The 18070-nt window shown below is 41.4% G+C and overlaps 1 protein-coding gene across 2 annotated transcripts; it reads right to left on the bottom strand.

Annotated features, from left to right (window-relative positions):
* Positions 1–653: 653 nt before the first annotated feature.
* Positions 654–15206, bottom strand: LOC100699176 (nuclear receptor ROR-beta). Of its 2 annotated transcripts, XM_005476142.4 has the most exons (10): positions 14754–15206; positions 8742–8827; positions 8489–8630; positions 7171–7686; positions 6022–6143; positions 5414–5546; positions 4822–4929; positions 3983–4093; positions 3334–3446; positions 654–3247 (listed from the first exon to the last, which is right to left on the bottom strand). In XM_005476142.4, the coding sequence occupies exons 1-10, from the start codon at positions 14758–14760 to the stop codon at positions 3086–3088; spliced, it is 1500 nt and encodes a 499-aa protein (XP_005476199.1). In that variant the 5' UTR covers positions 14761–15206; the 3' UTR covers positions 654–3085. The 2 variants fall into 2 exon arrangements, with proteins under 2 accessions (XP_005476199.1, XP_005476198.1); XM_005476141.3 differs by lacking the exon at positions 14754–15206 and having other exon boundaries at positions 8742–8864.
* Positions 15207–18070: the final 2864 nt, after the last annotated feature.

Raw genomic sequence — 18070 nt, 5'->3', positions numbered from 1 at the left:
GTGATTTCCTGAACTAAATAATTAATGCAGATCGATTTTTGTTGTAGATCTATGGTTAGTGGCATGTAGAAACTATAGAGTGTACAGTGTACAAGATCAAATTTGATTAACAATGCTCTTGGCTTTTCACGTTTGGTTTTAGCCCACACCGAACGGTAACCATATGCAAGAACTTTTTTCATGCAGCACTGTGAAATTTTTTTAGGTTCTAGTCAGAATGCATTTATCAATTATAGTGCATCAAATTTAAAAACAACAAAAAACACTTTTTTTATATTCGCAAATTAACCTTACACCAGCACATTCTTGCATCTTGGTGAGCTCACCATGACTCTTCTGTGGATTTAGGCTGTCTGGATTGCTTCTTTACATTCATGTAATCCCAGTCTGTCTCCATTATATGGTGATCAAGGGTCTGTGGGGATCAGACCATCTGCTGCAACACTCCTAACTCTTCCAGCGGCTGAAGATAGCTCTTTATAACTCCCACTGTCTGGTGTTGGGGTCACTGGGGTCAAAGAAGCATGAATTTGGGGCCAGTCTGAAGCCTCCCTGATAATGCTGTACAGTGGAGAACCGCCTATACATTTGCCTAAACGTTTTTGCATTGACCTGTATAAATCCACACAAAAGCAAATAAATTACACAAACACTTCAAAAGAAAAAGAAACCATTTATTACATTCTTAAAACCACATATAATGTATCCCATCGGACAACAATATACTGTATATCGAGCTGTGTGACTCTTGGACTAGTAATATACCTCTTGTACATTTTGTCATACAGGGAAAGAGAAGGGAGACAAACATTTTTTTGTTTGAAGTTTTCCTAATCTTTCTTCAATTAAAAAAAATAGATCACTGACTTTACAAGACGAAAGTGGAGACACATAAAGAAAAAAAAAATGTGGATAAAAGACAAATAAATGAAAATCACAGCAAAAGAAACATTAAACCCCAATAACGAAATTCATCCTGAACTCTAACTTATTTACTTTAATTTTTTTTTGTAATCCTATGCATCTTAAAGTTACAATATTAGGACAAACGGGAAGGGCTTTGACACTTTGTGAGTAACATTCACAAAAATAACTTACGTCCACAGTGATTATGGTTATGCGTTTCATCTTAGGTGCAAAGGTGTGAGGAGTACAAGGCTAAAAGACGACACTGGTAATAAAGGGACAGGAGATCACAGCTAGCTCCCTGAGCAGCAGGCAGCAGGTCCTCGGACTCTGCTCGACAACCATCGCCCATCGTAAGACATTTATCCCCATCTCTATGCTAAAAAAGAACCTTCAGATCGTGTGTTATTTATGTACATGAAAAATGTAAACAGTTATGGGTGACTTTTGTGTGACAGGCTTCTAACAAAAGATACAAATAGCTCAACAGATTAAATGAAGTCTTAACTGGCATTGAAGCCCAACTCAGGGGGGCAGCTGGTAGCTCTGTCTGGCCTTAGACTAGTGTCCAATGAGAACGAGGAAAAGTATAAGTGCTTCGTATTGAGACAAGTGTCGGGTTTGGGACTACAGGAGGAGAGAGGAACAGCAAATGTACAAAATAATACAGTTGCACCAACCAGCAAAGAAGGTTAATGATACATATTATGGACCATCGTTATCCCGGCCTTGAACCGCCTGAAACACTGTGAGTGAAGACAGTTTAGCTGTGTACTGACTGCTGGTTAGAAACAGGTGGGCAGTCCTGGTCTGTCCGCTTGCGTTATGCAGTTCCTGAAGTTGTCAGTTGCCTTTTTGCATTCTTGTTTCCTTACCGTTTATCCTCTTGTCTCTTTAGGCAGAGGGGAGGGCGGAGGGACGGGACGCCACAGTGCAAACCGAAAGCTGACAGTTCAAATTCAAAACAATGTTTGTTTCGCTAAGTTCGAGAACACCGCCTCCCCTGCTGTGTTGCATCTGCAGCAAATGTCCAACCCGTCGCTTGGGGTGACGGCCGGGGGTTGTTGGTTGCCGTGGAAACCTGAGAGTACTGTCAGGAGAGGAAAAATCATCCAGGCAAAAAAAAAAAAAAAAAAATTCCAGTCCAAATATCAGTTCTCCTCACATATCCATCCTTAAAAAAAAAAAAAAAAAAAAATCCTCCTCTCACGTCTTGCTATCCTCTTCTCTCTCCCTCTCGTGCCAAACGGAACTCACACATTCTAACTCTCTCCATACACTTATATACTATTATCTATTTACATTCTTATTTAAAATATTTCTTTTATAAATGTGTATATAAATTAAAGATAATTTCATTATGTCCTGTCACTAAGTGGCATTTACAAGGAAGGGGGTGCGTGGGACTGAGGTTTGTCATTGCATTACAAGAGCCTACAAAAAGGCAGCACCAAACACTGTCTAAATAAGTGAGTGAAACTGGTACTTAGCTTTTTGAGTTCAGCCGAAGTTGTGAGTCATGGAGAAAAAAAACTCACAAATTTTGACTCATGATCTTGGTCCCTAAGTGATGGTCAGTACAAGGATGCTGTCTGTATGAATACGCGGACGTACCATACTGAGATGCATGAATATCGACTAAGAGCTGCAAGAACAGGGAGACTTGTAACTTGACGCAACTTTATACAAACGCTATTTGTAAAACTCTGTCTCGAAAGTGGCAGGGTTGTACATTCTCTGTTGTTTGTTTCTCGCTTGTGCACTGGTGCTTATTGATGAGGTACATTCATAAATGGTTGGGTGATCCGCAGTGGATCACATGCTGAACATGTGTTAGAGCTTGCAGTTGTTACATGCTTAGTGGGCTGCTGTGGTATTATTATCATTATTATTATTATTATTATCATTACTACTACACCCATATGTGTGTTGTTAATGCTACAATATGCAGAGGACCATGAGCATGTGTGGTCTGTAGTGTAAGGTGCTTTTGTCTGCTGGAAAAGTGGAGGACTACTTTGGGATCATGGGAGACGGAGAATTTAAAGTCCTGGATTGTCTCTTAACTGCTGGTTGTGGATCTTTAAAATCCTTACCCTTCTCTGTCTCTTTTTTTTGCTTCCCTACATCTTAATACACTGTCTCTCTCTTTCTCTCTGTCTTTTGCCTAACTGCCTGTCTAGCTGTCGGTGGAGTCCGGCAGAGACATCTCGCTGCCAAACACTTCCCGGTACAGTGGTGGGAAACTGTAGGCAGTCTCTGGGTGGACCAAACGGAAAAACTCCAGTTTATCAATGTGGAGGTTACAGATGGACTTCATTACAGGCAGCCTGGACACCATCTGCGGGGATGAAAAAAAATACAAGGGTAAACATGTGAATACGTAACTGTGCGTGTTTGAAAAGGGCAACGTTTGCTTAACCTTACCTTGTCCAGTTTCTCATCAGATGTGCCACTCTTTTGTAGACTGTGCTGCAGAGCCAGATAGACTTTCTCCTGGAGTTTCTGAACCTTCTGGCCTTCTGTCAGCCAGGGTCGATCTACAGAGATGACATTTAGATATTAGCCACCTACAGTGTAGGTTCTAAAGATGAGATTTTAAACTAAAGCCTTCATAAAGATGTGAGGGCTAGCTGGCACCATCCAATCGAATAGAAACATCAAGTGTCAGGATTTCTACACCTTCTCTCCCAGCCTGATACTGTATATATCCCCATGAAACGATAAATAAGGTAAAGCTTCATTTATGCAATTATGTCATGAAACTGTTCTACGCTTTTGTCATCCGAGCAACCCACAAATGTGATGCTGAAGCTGATACACGGATGCATGAAACCAAATTAAGGTTTTTTTTACTGCAAGTCAGCTTAATAATGTGTATTGCATTTAGAATAAACATCTAAAGGAAAACTAATACATAAATGTAAGTGTAGCCTGTTTTTTTTATTTTTTATTATTATTTATTACATTGGACTGCACTATTATTTTGCAGTCCAATGTGTAGTTCTTTTCAAGCTTGTTTGCTTTCATAAGTGTCTGTGTTAGCAACAAGGAGATGTGCATGAAAGATAATCACCCGGCGTTAGAAGGACAGCGGCGCTAAAGAGAGCCATCTCCTCGTCAGACAGCTGTAGACGGCAGAGTCCTTTCCCCAGGTCAAACACTGCACTGACGAGATCATCACAGCCTGCACACATGCATTGTGTTTGATAAGTTCATTGTCAGAAATAATAATCATGAAGATAGCACTGCTTAGGGAAACAGGACATACATAGAGACTGAAGATCTCTATCTCTCCATGATTTGGAAATTTCATAACAGTTAAATGAGCTGCTTTCTTACTCAGATTACTGTGTATCTGATTTCGTAGTAGTGTTTAAAAAAAGGGAAAATCCTTCCCCACTGACCAATCTGTCTTTTAAAATGAGACCTGAGCAGCATTCCTTTAAATGAGTTTATCAAGCAGCTTATTGCTGTTTTAAAAGCTGATTTTTCTTCTGTTAGAGCGCATCGGTGATACCACAGAGGCAAAAATGAGGCAGAAATTGGAAAATCCATCTGTGGGGTTTCAATTACCCCTAATTAACATTAATATCTGTTCTCTTTGTGACGAACTGCTTCTGATAAGAATAAAAGAGAAATAACTATCTTAGAGAAAAAGCATTACTGTGACAGTTATGACTGTTATGTCATTTATAGTAATGATTTGTGTTGATCAATGTAGAGGTTTAGGTAACAGCTATAGAGGTGTTGGCTGTATTTCTTATAGTGGGATCACTGGCAGTTTTGAATGCAGTAATGGTAGATTTGCATATTGCATTTAGAACAGGTGTTTGATTATAATGCTTGCATAAAGGAAAAGAAATGTGATATTTCTGACATTTATTGTATTGTTTTTAATGCTCTGATACTCACCTAGTGCTTTGAAGAACTGAGCTGGAGCAAATTTTCCATTGAAGAAAATGCTGTTGTTGTTGCTGTTGAACGCTCGGCACATACGTATAAGGAGGACCTCCAGGCAGCCTAAAAACGGAGCCACAGATAGAGCAAAAAAGATGGAGACAGAAGAAAGAAGGAGGGGAGGATAGAAAAAGCCCAAGATACTCCAACACGTACAAAACAAACAACAAGATGTAAGCAATTTTGACCCAGATTGAAGGACGGCATATATAGGACATTTTTGAACAGTTTTAAAGTGTTTTAAAAAGTTCAAAACATTTACAGAAATGCATTGTCAGATATATGCGGGTATTCAGGTAACATAAAATTATGTTTTGGGTTTTTTTCCCCCAGGATTGCGCAATTTGATGTGTTCGGTACAGTGTTCAGATCAGGAGCGTATAGTTTATTCAAACAAACGAACGGGTAGTTAAAACAAAAGGCAAAGGTAGAGTTGGAGACAAAAAAACAAGAAGGAATCAAAGTTAGCAAGTTTCAAGCTTTGTTTACTTACGAAGAAGAGACTCAGTGAAAAGAGTATTTGCGCTTTCATAGACTGTGCACTAACCTGCTTTCAGCAAAATGATCTGATCGTTCTGACACAGATCCATGAAGCCTGCAATACGTTTGGCAAACTCCACAACGTATTGGATCGCGTTGGTAATGTGATGTGCACACTGCTGCCACATCCACTCAGCAGACTGAAAAGCAAAGTGTGCAAGAAAGAGGAGATTTAAGTTCTAGACGCCCATCAATGTTACAGTGTTGATGTGATACACTTCTTTTGGATAATCTGATGTCTAGCCTCCCATTCAGAAGAAATACGATGATTGATGCCCAAATATTAAACTAGATTTAAATAGTTTTGTTTTTCTGTTAAGTACAGAAAAATTACAAATTAAAAATACAGTACATGTTATGGAAAGATATGTCTTTCGAATTTTCTGACTGACTCATAAAACCACAATATGGATGTTCACGGTTAAGAACATGCCAAGCAACAGTGTGGCTTACTGTGAGTTTTAGATGAGGACTGGGGGTGTATGCCACTGAAGAATAAGCTCCATCAGGCTTTTACTATATAACCCATGCTCACTAATAGGATCAGTCTTCTTGGTTTAGGTTTTTTTTTCCTTTTTCTTATGATCTTCAGGAGGGCACGTGTGGATTATTTACCTTGTTCTGAAAAGTACGCGTTTCTTCAGGTGTATATTGTACATAGTTGAATCTCTTCATATCTTCGGCGCTGTACTGACACGTTTCCAAGTGCGACTTAACAATACTCTGAGTGATGTGCTCTGTAAGACAAAACAGGTATATACACACAAAATCAGTGCTGTTTATTTGTGGTAGCACCAATTTTGTGCTTTGGAAAGACAGCACTGAGCTCAGCGGAGTTACAGTGTAACACTGGTTTTGTTTACATATCTACAGACCATGTGTGACCTTGAATTACTAGATGCTTTGCACCACTCTGCTGTTACCGCTGAGTGACCCTGACAAGAGTGTTAATGGCTCATTTTCTCACCTTATTTCCACAGCCGTTTGTCATTTTGCCACCTCGTGCATGTATTATTCACAAGTGGTTTTTTTGGTTGATATAAAAGTTCCCCCAAAACCCCATTCAATTCCTTACAGTCTGTTGTTGCAACATCTGTAAAGTAAAATGTATTAACCCTCAAGGCCTCCAGAGACCCAAAACACACCCATCCTTTCATCTGTTGCTGCATTTGCAGAGATGATGTACTACATGTTTTGACTATTATTTTTTTTTACTGTTCTTTATAACACTTGCCACCATTTTTTGCTTTTAGATTTAGCGTGCATGACTCAGATTCCTTTTATTAGATCAACCTTTTGATGAACCGTGTCCTCGTCCTTGAATTGAATATGATTTTTTTTTTTGCTTTTAACTCTTTTTTCATGTAGGATATTACACTTATTGCTCAACCCTTTTGCTTGTTTTCAAGGAAATACTTTTAGCATTTCACTGTAAATTCTCAAAGCAAAGCCTGCATATTTTACTTGAAATAATGATCTAGACTGCTTCTGCTTTGCTTAAGCAGAATCAGTCATAAGCTTCACGAACCATTAGGAGTGACTGAATGTCAAACGGGTGAAAGAAATATTAACGTTGCATGAAAAGCATGCACTAGGCAAAATACGGACTTCTAAATCACTCTTCTCTTTTATTATATCCTGTCAAATAAAGTCCTGTTATACATCAGCCACCGCTATTTGACATTTAGAGGTACTCTTGTACACACAGGTTTACGGGTGAATAACAAGAACTTTTTTTTGTTGTTTATTATGTTCAGCACTCACCAAGGTCTGTTATTGAGCAGTCATCAGGCAGCTGGTCCAGCAGTGCACGTGTGTTTCCCAGAAGCGAATGTGTGTGAGAGTGCAGGAGCTGGATGTCCGCGCCATCTAGTATGGTCTGCTGTGGGGAATTCTGATTGGACAAAGACGAGGAAGTGGAAGAAGAAGACGATGAGTTGGAGGTGTTCCCGGCACTGGCTCCTCCGCCTCCGAGCAGCTCCAGGCTGCAGTACTCGCTGGCCTCCTCGGGTGTCAATGGCAGGTCAAACAGGTCAGGCAGCGCGGCGATGTCATCCAGGTCGCTGAGGGTGGAGCTGGAGCCGCCGCTGCTGTAGGACCTGCTCAAACCCTCTTCGCCATCTTCCCCACCGCTGCCACAGACTCCATCTTCCCTGGGTAAGGAAAGAGTGGCAGAGCCCCCGCTTCCAGACCCCACACACTCTTGGGACTTCTGGTGCTTCTGAACCTCAGCGTAGAGGCTGTCGCGCTGCTTCTTTGACATGCGGCCGAACTTCACCGCTGCAAAACAGAAATACTTTTATTATAGTAGACAAACAAATACATTTTACAGGTGACTGCTTGCTTTATTGCTTGGTTAACTGTACAGTATGTGATTGACTGTCACGTTTAAGCTAAGATACAGATAAAGATTATCTTTATTTTATGTTGCTGTACAGTGAAAATGGAGCTCAACTCATCATTCATTCCACGGAGTAAAACAAGAATATAATAAAATAGCAAATATAAAAGTTTAAATAAAATTCTGCTAAAAAGGATATTGCACTTTCAAAACAAATGAAAGTGTCAGTGTTATTGAATATTGTGCCATTTATCTTCAACTAAGCAAAATATTGTCCTCACTTCCATTTTTTTTTTTTTTTTAAAAAGATGCATACTGCAATTTTTTTTAGGTTAATTCAAGAGCTTGTGTAAATATTTCTTCCTCAGCCTAATTGTAGGATATCTTACCTCACTTTGAATCCCCTATTTCTATATATGAGCACTGTACTACCCAGCCCTGGGTAGAAGACACATAATATTTGTCTTCTTTCTGCAGCCCGCAGAACAGGCCTATATGTGACCAACCCCATTACAACAGCTGATCTCGATCTTTACTGGTGAGGTCTTCAAATTCCTCGGGCATCAGCTTTGAAACCGATGACACCCACACACGTTACGTGTCACTGAATACACACATATCTCTTTACTTCCCTTATGTAAGCAAGTCTCAGATTAACCAAATAGGTCGTGATGACTGTTAAAAGCTGAGGAAGTTGGTAAGGTGGATAAAGTGCATGGTTTTTGCGTGTATTTTTTTTACCATCTCGGCTCATGCCCAAAGCCAGACATTTCTGTAGGCGGCAGTGCTGGCAGCGGTTACGGTTGGTTCGGTCAATCAGGCAGTTCCTCTGGCGGGAACAAGAGTACATGGCATTGTTCTGCTGGCTGCGACGGAAGAAACCCTAAACACACACAAGAAGACAAAATACAGACACTGCGAATGAGATGCAAACGTTCGACAAAACAGCTCGGTTAAAGTGAGATCTGATACCAAGGCGTTACTCTCGGCTCACCTTGCAGCCTTCACAGGTGATGACTCCATAGTGGATTCCTGAGGACTTGTCCCCGCAGATCTTACAGGGGATGACCTCGATCTGAGCTGCATTGATGAAAAGAAACATGGACGAGAGGTCAGAAAACTGCTCCTTAACGTGTCTCAAACTTAAGAGGAAAGCCGTGCTTCACATTAGGCTTTCAGAGTACATATTCAGTCATACTTTGGCTTTAACATCCAAGCACACAACACAAAAACAGGAAGAAACATATTTAGTAAGACTTACAAAAATAGTTTCATACAAGTCCATATTTGGCAAAGAAATGCTGTTTTGCGCTGGCTTTCCTTTCTCCTCAATAATTTCCTTATTTTTAGGAAACTCGAGTCCGACATCTGTTGTCCACACAGCCCTACAACTGCTCAAAATCTGGAAAAGTTTTAGTTTCACTCTCAAATTCCATCAGCTTAATACAATTAAAGCTACTCCTACATCTCTGTACCCTAAGCCAAGCACAAATTTAGCCATTAGACCGTGCTATCATGATTTCTGTAGCTAATAACCTCGGCCCAAATTAGGTCTTTTGTATCTTCTGTAGACATTAAAAGGTCACCCATGCATGTCCTCTTCTTGCAGTGAAACTGCTACAAACCCCACTTTGTTAGACCATATCCTGGCTCTGGCTGATACAAAATGAAGGCCTTAAACATTTTCTCTTTGTTTAAGTTCTGTTATACTTGTCCTTGCCTTCCATCTCTAGCAGGAATTTAAGAGCTTGTAGGCAATGTTATAAGATTTGGAGCCTGACTGGAGTCTGGAGGGTAAATACTCCTTCTGGTCAAAACATGTCCCATTACCAGGGGTCTGTATGCATTTCTCTCTTAAAATTAAAAAAAAAGTGCACTTCTCATTGATCTGTAACAGTTTGTTGGATTATTTGTGTCCCAAACGCATCACTTTTATGCCTTCTGATCTCTGAACTTCTTTGTGTTGTAAACTGCTTGGTACACCATATGATTAACTGAAAACAATGCACCTCAGGCCTTTTTATTGGTATTGTTAAGAAATTATTACTGTATTTTGACGTTGACCCAGACCACTCAAAAACACATGTTGTAATTAGTCCACTGAGTGATCCCAACTATGTAACACTGGCATCGATTATTTGTTTAATGTCTGCAACAACCCCATAAACAAACCATCCCGCAATTAGCACACACTGTATAGGAGAACTTGCCATAAACTGTGTTTGTCTGCGCCCTATAAATGGCCCCCAGGAGGGAACAGAGTTCACAACCAGATATGAAATCACATGACACTTGCACATATCACACATACACAAAGACTCGTTCTCTTTGGTAAAGACGACAAGTGCTATATCATATGATAGTTACAGCAGAGGTTTTCTGCCTGTACTATCCTAGATTGATTTACAAAATCACCCTTTGTGCCACGAGGATCATGTATGGAAAAGCACTTAGGGATTGAGAAGGAATTGTTGCACTCTTAGGTACTGGAAAACACAACTTTCCACTTCTTTTTCTAACGACACAGTCGGCTGTCTCTTCTCTAAAACTGTTGACTGAAATACTCCAACTGATCAAGGCAGCTGCAGACATGCAATGGAAAAATATCACCCTCCCTCCCTCCCTTCCTTCTTCTCTTTCTCTCAGGTTCTCCTCCACCCCTCCCTCATCTCACGATTATATAACTCCTGTCTGTGAGCATTCCTAACAACACTCATTCAGCACGCTCACTCTAGCAACACTGACAACCCGCCCTGCTCAGACTCTCTTTCTCCCACTGGCTGAGCTGCATTAGCAGCTTCTTGGTATTGGCTGAGTCATACGTCACTCGGGCGATGTAGCCTGTCAGCCCATGTGGACGGTCTGTCCTACTGACACACTTTCCCACTGCGGGGGGAGAGGGAGGCGAGCGCGATCCCGGCGCTGCGGAGCAGTTTTAAGGTGGAGCTGAACAATGCTCAGACTTTACCATAAAACATTTCCCTGAAGGCTTGTGGCTTGCATTAGCAAACTGGCTTGGTTACATAACAGCCAAATTTAACGAGAAAGGCGATGATAGCAGGCCTAGACAAACTGCACATTTACTAATATCCAACACAGGCCTTCACAGTTTTCTCCTACTTCTGTATGGATTAATTAGGGATTCACCTTGCTGTTATATTAAAGATAAACTACATTTGCTAGATCTGTGATTGCCCTCTCTTCCTGTCCCTGGCTGCTGTCCATGCAAACCATACCATTTCTGAACTTGAATGTCAGTTATTCAGCCCCCACTCCTCTCCCAGGTCTTTGACATTGAGCTTCTGCTTCTATTCCTGTCCTGTGCTGAGAGCCAGAATAACACAGATGCCCAGCCATCCACCCCTGTTGCTACAACCACACATACATACTTTCACGGGCCTCTTTTCTGAATCTGTGCAGACATCCAAGAAAAACCAGAGACAGAAACAGATGCATCTACTTTATGTTCCTCTGTTTAAAGTCGCTGGTGAATGAAGAGTCGGTGGAAAAATAGGTTTTCCAAAAGCAGCTATTTTAATTACTGCTTACCTTTCTTCTGATTGGCTGATTAATGTTTGACGTAAAAATATCAGTAGTGATAGGATGGTGAAAAATGCCCCCTCAAATTGACGCATTTAGATTTTGGACCAACACTGTAAAGGTATTATTTTTAACCATGATTAAAGACTATGAAGCCCATGCATGTAGGAGAAGCTGTGCCCATTTTGTCCTAATTTTTGCAGACTTTGGTGCCTTTAGTGATTAAGGGATATTCAGAGTGGTTAATGTTTTGTCAGATATTTGGCTAATCTTTACAGAAATATTGCTGTTAGCTAACTACCTGATAAAAATTCAGCTGCTTGAAATGCTGATAGCGACACAGCAGCAGTAGCCAAACTAAACTGCAAAAAAAACCAAAAACATTTACCTTTAACTCTGAAAACTAGTCTAAAGTATGTAACCTTTAGCACTCTTCAGACAGCCAGCTCTCCAAAAGGATCAATAGTAGTTCTTCTTCTTGCTAACATAGCTCATATATCCTGTAGGTTTATTACTGGGTGACACATTAACTTAGTAACAACTGATGAGAAATGACGCAAATGGCAAACGCAGAGTATTGTTTGAGTACGGCAGGTGTTTCGTCTCTAGGACTTTGGCGCACCCAAACCTTTTGCACAAAATAAACAGGGAACTGACGGTTCAGGCAAACACATTGGCCTCACAGTGTTTATCGGGCAGCTAAATATGTAACCTTGTTATCTCTACAGAGGCTAATTCAGTAGGGGTGGGGTATGGAGAGGCAAAGAGAGAAACAGGAAAAAAAATCACCGATTTTGAGCTTCCAGCAGTTCACTTCTCTGCATCTAACGAGGAACAAACAGTCAGTAATTCACCCAGGAGCCGCCTGCCTTGTGGGTCAAATGGTCAGTATGTCAGTGTGTCAGTAGCTTAATAAAAGAGAAAGCTGAATTTTGACCTTCCACATGTTCCCTGAGACATACGTGCAAGAACACACGCACGTATGCCACTTCTCGATGATATAATCATAAAAAGTAAACTACAAGGAGGATAAACCGACACAATCTACTTGTCGGTTTTTTATAAGGGTTAAAATAACAAGTGATATACTGGAAGATTGACCCTAGTGTGTATAAAAGGCGGCGTGCCTTTAATTCTTTGCTACCTACTCATAATGACTGGCAGAAAATGCATTCAACAAAAGGTGGAGGCCTTGTGCTGGAGCTCTATACTGTACATACTGGAAAACCTGAAGTGCTTGTTGTATCATGCCTCCTAATTGGGTGTAGGCTTACAGTGTTTCACAGAGCTGTGTAACAACAGTCCACTGTGACTGTTCCTTGTTGCATTGGAGCTACATTACATTGGAACTGTCTTAAACATCCTGAGTCCTCAATTATATCTCTGATATATATGTGTGTGTATATATATATATATATATTTTAACTGTCTTAGAATAATACAACTTAAAAATACAAGAACTTGAGACTGCAGCATGCACTAAATTAACATATACAATCTGGCCGCCCGTGCATTTAGCTTACTTTATTTAAAAAGATGCAAAAACAAGCAGAGGCCCAAGTTGAGGCCCACTTGGGAGAGATTAGAACAGAGGTAAGAAAGTCACAGACCTCCTACACTGGCTGTCAGCTTATGACACGAGTCTTGTGATTGTTCACTGTCTGCTAGGTTATAAATAAGTGGAACACATTTTGTAGAAGTGCTGTCTAGTGCAGCAAACGAGAGGAAGTGTCAGAAGTCCAGACATCACAACAGGCCCGAGCCCATCTGCATGCCTAAACATTTAGAATGACTCAACACTCTGAAACCAAAACGATTCAAGATGGGATAAAAAAAGCAAAAAACGCTGATGTGCTTTTCCAGTGAGGACACGACAGGTCGTGTGACTAGACTACATTTTGAGTTCAGCCAACTAAGAAAGGGCTGTGGATTGTTTACATTTGAATATCCTGCCAGAAAGGGAACCTCCCTCCACCAGAGGCCCCCCTTCCCTACCTCCCCACCTCCCTATCTTTTAAGTACAAAAGAGGAAAAAAAACCAAACATCTTTCTTCTCCTGCCAAAAAACCCCCAAACTCCACATGGGCTGCAGGTAATCTCCTTTCCTGTACATGATAGATTGTAATCCTTGCTCTGGCCAAAACTCCCAACTTGCCAAACACAAACAGATCCAACCATCAGAACACTATCAGCCTGTTTAAAACCGCTGTAATTGAAGGGGGTTGTCTTGTATGCTGCCTCTTTCCAGCTAGTAAAAAAAATTCATATCAAAGTGATTTGCATTTTTGCAAATCTGAGGACTAGTTTGATTTCATGTGAAATCGCATCTAACCATCTTTTGTGTTTCACTATAAAAGCAACTTCCCTTTATCACTACGAGCTGCCAGCTTCCCAGGCCAAGTTCAAGTTCAGCCTGTGTCAGGGAGCGACACAGTGAACATCGAGCCTGTAACCGCACATGGTGCCGCAAGTCCGGGAGGCACGACGCTTCCCGGAGCCGCTTCCCCTCCTTCCGCTGTGAGTGCTGTATAACGCTGGGTGACATAACTAGGTCAGTGGAACAGCCAGGTCCGTCTCCCTCTGTACACTCACACAGTCGGCCATGCTGTCACAGCCACCACATCACAACAATAACACAACTACACTAACTGCTGCTCAGATCCGTGTAGTAACATCAGCTGTAAAAAACAAACCACGAAAACACTTTACGCACATTTTAAGGACGCTTTTATTTTTCAAATATATGGAAATATTAACAGAATATATGGTTCTAAATTTACAAATACAAGATTATGGCTTAATTTATTATTATTATAATGATCGATTGCATGATTATTGCTAAATGTGGCCTATTTAAGCTTTAAGTTTAGCCGATTAGACACCCGATAAGGTCAAATAACATCTCGATTACATAATTCTAGTTTTGGCTAACAACATCCTCCTTCCACGCCCCTCCCTCTCCTCATTGCATAACCCCAACATGGACGCCCTGGCAAAATTTACAGGAGTCTCAGGTGAGATCGCGCTCACACTTCTAAGTCGTCTTATTTATTTAGTTATTCATTTATTTATTTAGTTATTTTATTTAAAAAGGTAGGTTTGTAAGGTCTTTCACTGCACAAGTTACAAAGCACAAATGCGCATGTGTACATTTAGGACTTGGTCTGATGTTATCATAATAAGCAGATGCATAGGAAAAAAAGAAAGAAAGAAAAGTAAACATGTATAACATTTAGCATTTGTCACGAGTGAACGCCATGCCTCCAGCGCTGTGTCCTTTAGCGTTTGGCGTGCAGCTCTGTGCGCCTATAATCCAGTCATGAGGGATTAACGCGAATTGAGAGGAAAACAGGCGCACTCCTAACTCCCTGTGCGCACACATGTGGCTGTTCCAACCACAAAATACAAAGTTCACCCCCAAAACACGCACGCATTTATTGTGACATTTAAAAAAAAGTAAACTTACCTCTCATTTTGGTGTTTTCTTATTTCTGGAAAGAACGATGAAGACTGGACTACATGGGTTTACTGTAAGTGACAGTGGGGAGAGAGGGGAATACGGCGCTGGAGCCAGAGTCAACTGACTCTGTAAATATTAACTTCGTCCCAGCTGCAGGCAGCTTTCGCAAACCACGGCAGGGGAAAGGAAAAAAAGCTATCCGAAACTCTTCGTTTTATCGCTCGGTAAAATCCGGGGAAAATAAAAGAGTGTACGAAGTCGCTTTGGTTCGCATCGTAACTGTCTCCGCGCACTGGTGAATAGATTTGGATCAACTTTTTTTTCCCTTCTTCTTCTTGACAGAATAGTCCCACGGTGGAAGAGCGGTGCTTGGACCCCCCCTTTTTGCCTCTGTGACTTCTCCGCCTGCTTTCCTCTCAGTCTACCCTGCTAACCTACTTTCTCCAAGCGTGGACTCTCACATGATCTCACTGCCGACAGCTCCTCTCTCAGCTCTCGCGGGGACGCGCAGTCGGGAGCGCGTTTAAGGTGGCTTGGCGTTTGATTCACTAGTCCCCCCCCCTGTCTCCTCACAGCACAGAGTTATAGTGTGAGAAATAAATATTATTACCATCCAGCAGGGAAAAGGAAGGCAATTAAACCTGCAGTCAGTTCTGCTTTAACACACTGTTTCCCCTCATAATTTACTGTAACAGCACAGGTTGTGACCTATAAATTAATGTAAACTTAATACCCGGCTAATCAGGCTTTTGCTGGAGATGTAAATAAGCGTCATGATGCTATCAAAAGGCTGTTGTTTACCAGAGAGTACTCCCCCCCCCCTACACACACACACCATTCGCTGCATATTTTCCAGATTTGCATTAATGGTGTATGGAAATGTGGCCTCAATGAAATGCAAAAATGAAAGGCTCAAAGTGAATATTTCTCCTGGAAACGTAAGCTTGATGTTCAAGCTGATTAACTAATAATCAGTTGGGTGCTCATTGAAGAATAAAGGGACTCCAGCTCCTCAAATATTGGTTTCACGGTTTAAAGCATGAATAAAATCGCGCTATTTCTCCACTGACTCAACTTTTCCTAATTGTACAATGCCTCTTCTATTCAGCCTCTGTGCTTATGTCACCTTTTGCAGTTCTCGTCCCATTCCTGAACATTTATGAGCGACCTTTCTCCTCAAAGAGAGGGAGGGGGGAAACAGAGGGGTAAAGTGGATTTAGATTATTGTGGCAAGGACTGATAGACTTTGTGGGTCTGTAAAGTATTTATTTCAGCTTGTGCACTCAGATGAGCTTTGTTCCTCAGTGGTGTTCATCTGGATTTGGAAGAATAGATGGGAAAATATTCCTGGCTGTTTTCCCGGTGATTGCTCACCATCTCTCAGTGTATTCTCGGTGGAACTGAGCAAAGTTTAGACTCAGTAACCTCAGGTTTGCTTTGCAAAAGTCTGGTTCCTGTTTCGTGTTCATATTTCTGCGCAGCACATGCAAGGGCATGCAATAGAAACGCTGTTATCGCAATTGCATCTCATTTATTTAATCTCACTATCGGGTCTCAACATCGGATAGTATTTTGACTTTTTAAAATTTTTGTTGCAGATGCATGTGTTATTCTGTTGCTCCTGTGAATCGTTTGTTTTCATGGATTCTTTGTGTGGTTGTTATAGCAAATCTCCGTCTTTAACTGATTAATAACAATGAAAGGGATTTGCACTCTGATGAATATGCGTGCTTGGGAAAGTATGAGCCTGTGGGTGTTAATGAGGATCTGGGAGGGTGGAGGAGCAGGAGGAGTGTGTGTGCTGCCGTAGCGGGTGGCCTTATGATGCAATGCGCTGGCATCACTGTTATGAAACAGCATGAAGGCAGAGATTACTCAAACTAGGTTAGTGGAGCAGCTGAGCACAGAACACCTACAGCAACAGATTTAAAAAAAAAAAAAAAAATTGTTTCCTTCATTTCCTCCATACACAGACACACACACAAACACGCACATACAGACGTCCAGAGTCATTTGTTTTTTCCTCCGGAGATCCTTTTCCTCTTCCCCATCCTTTTTTTTCGTATGTTATCTTTTTTTATTTATACACTTCCTCGTCCTCATCGGTATCAGCCAGCGTGAAATAAATTCAAACTCCTCAGTATTTCTAATCATTCACTCATGATAAATATCCTCTTCTTTGTGGCACAGTTTTTCTTTTTTCGCGTCTTTCATCGTGCGTGCATCTCCTCCGAAGCCCCCCCGTTCTGTGTTTCCCTTGACAACTGCAGCGACACTTTGACCTTAGCTCTTACGTAACGGCTGTGCTGCTCGGTTAGACAGCAGAGGAAGCAGAAAGAGAGACAAAAACAAAAAGAGGGAGAGAGAGGGAGTTAGTGGGAGGCGAAGGGGGGCTTCGGCATTGGCTCTTATGTGGCAGACATTTTGTTGATAAAGTAAGAGGTGAAGAGGGAAGAGGCACGGAAGAAGAAGAGCTTAGAGCTGGAGAAGACTTTGGAAGGTTGCCAGGAGAAGCATAACAGGATGAGGGAGCAGATGGGGAGGCCGGCAGAAGTGATATATAAATGGATGGATATTTATATCAGAGAGGTATAGAAAGGAGGTATGCAGAAAAATTGGCTCTCTGAGATGAAACAGGCTGTGAAAGAGCCCTTTGAATAATATGTATAAGAACGTGTAGGATGGGGAACTATAGCTACGGAAGACACATGGGAAGCACAGTGTAGCTGCTTTTAGTTCAGAGTAATTGATTTTTCACATTTTTCCACCACCTACTGAATCTGCGCTTGCCGCTGAATCTTTGAATCTCAGGCAAGCAAGCCTTTTTGTTTTCATACACAAGGTCTTGTTGTGAGGAATGGAATAAGGTTTCTCCTGACTGCCATCAAAGCTGGTATAACCTCGTGACTGCCCAGGGTTGAATTTAAAGTCCTCTCACATCAAAGAGTCTTTGTAGGGACGTGGGACCAACTGTAACTGATTGGCTGCACATGGTTTCAATGGGGCCCCATGGGCGATCTCTCTCTGTTTCTCTCTCCCTGTCTTTGCAGCATCACCTCCCGTCATTCTAGCTCAGGGGTCAGTTTAACCAACATTTTTCATGCACCGCGTTCACCGCTTCGTGCCCTTTCATTTCCTAATTTGTACAGAAATGCTGTACAAATTCACCCTCAAGAAGGCTGAAATTTAAACACACACACACATGCACACACTCAGTATGTGCTGGGCTGTGCCAGTCAGTTGGCTGGGATTATTTCAGGTTCCACTGAGCTGTAATCCCTACTTCCCTCATTCAGTTAAGCTCCCTGTTTTCTTCTGTTTCG

This window comes from Oreochromis niloticus, linkage group LG18, assembly GCF_001858045.2.
Source record: "Oreochromis niloticus isolate F11D_XX linkage group LG18, O_niloticus_UMD_NMBU, whole genome shotgun sequence".
NCBI classification, from domain to species: domain Eukaryota; kingdom Metazoa; phylum Chordata; class Actinopteri; order Cichliformes; family Cichlidae; genus Oreochromis; species Oreochromis niloticus.
This window is presented reverse-complemented; position numbering and strand designations above follow the sequence as displayed.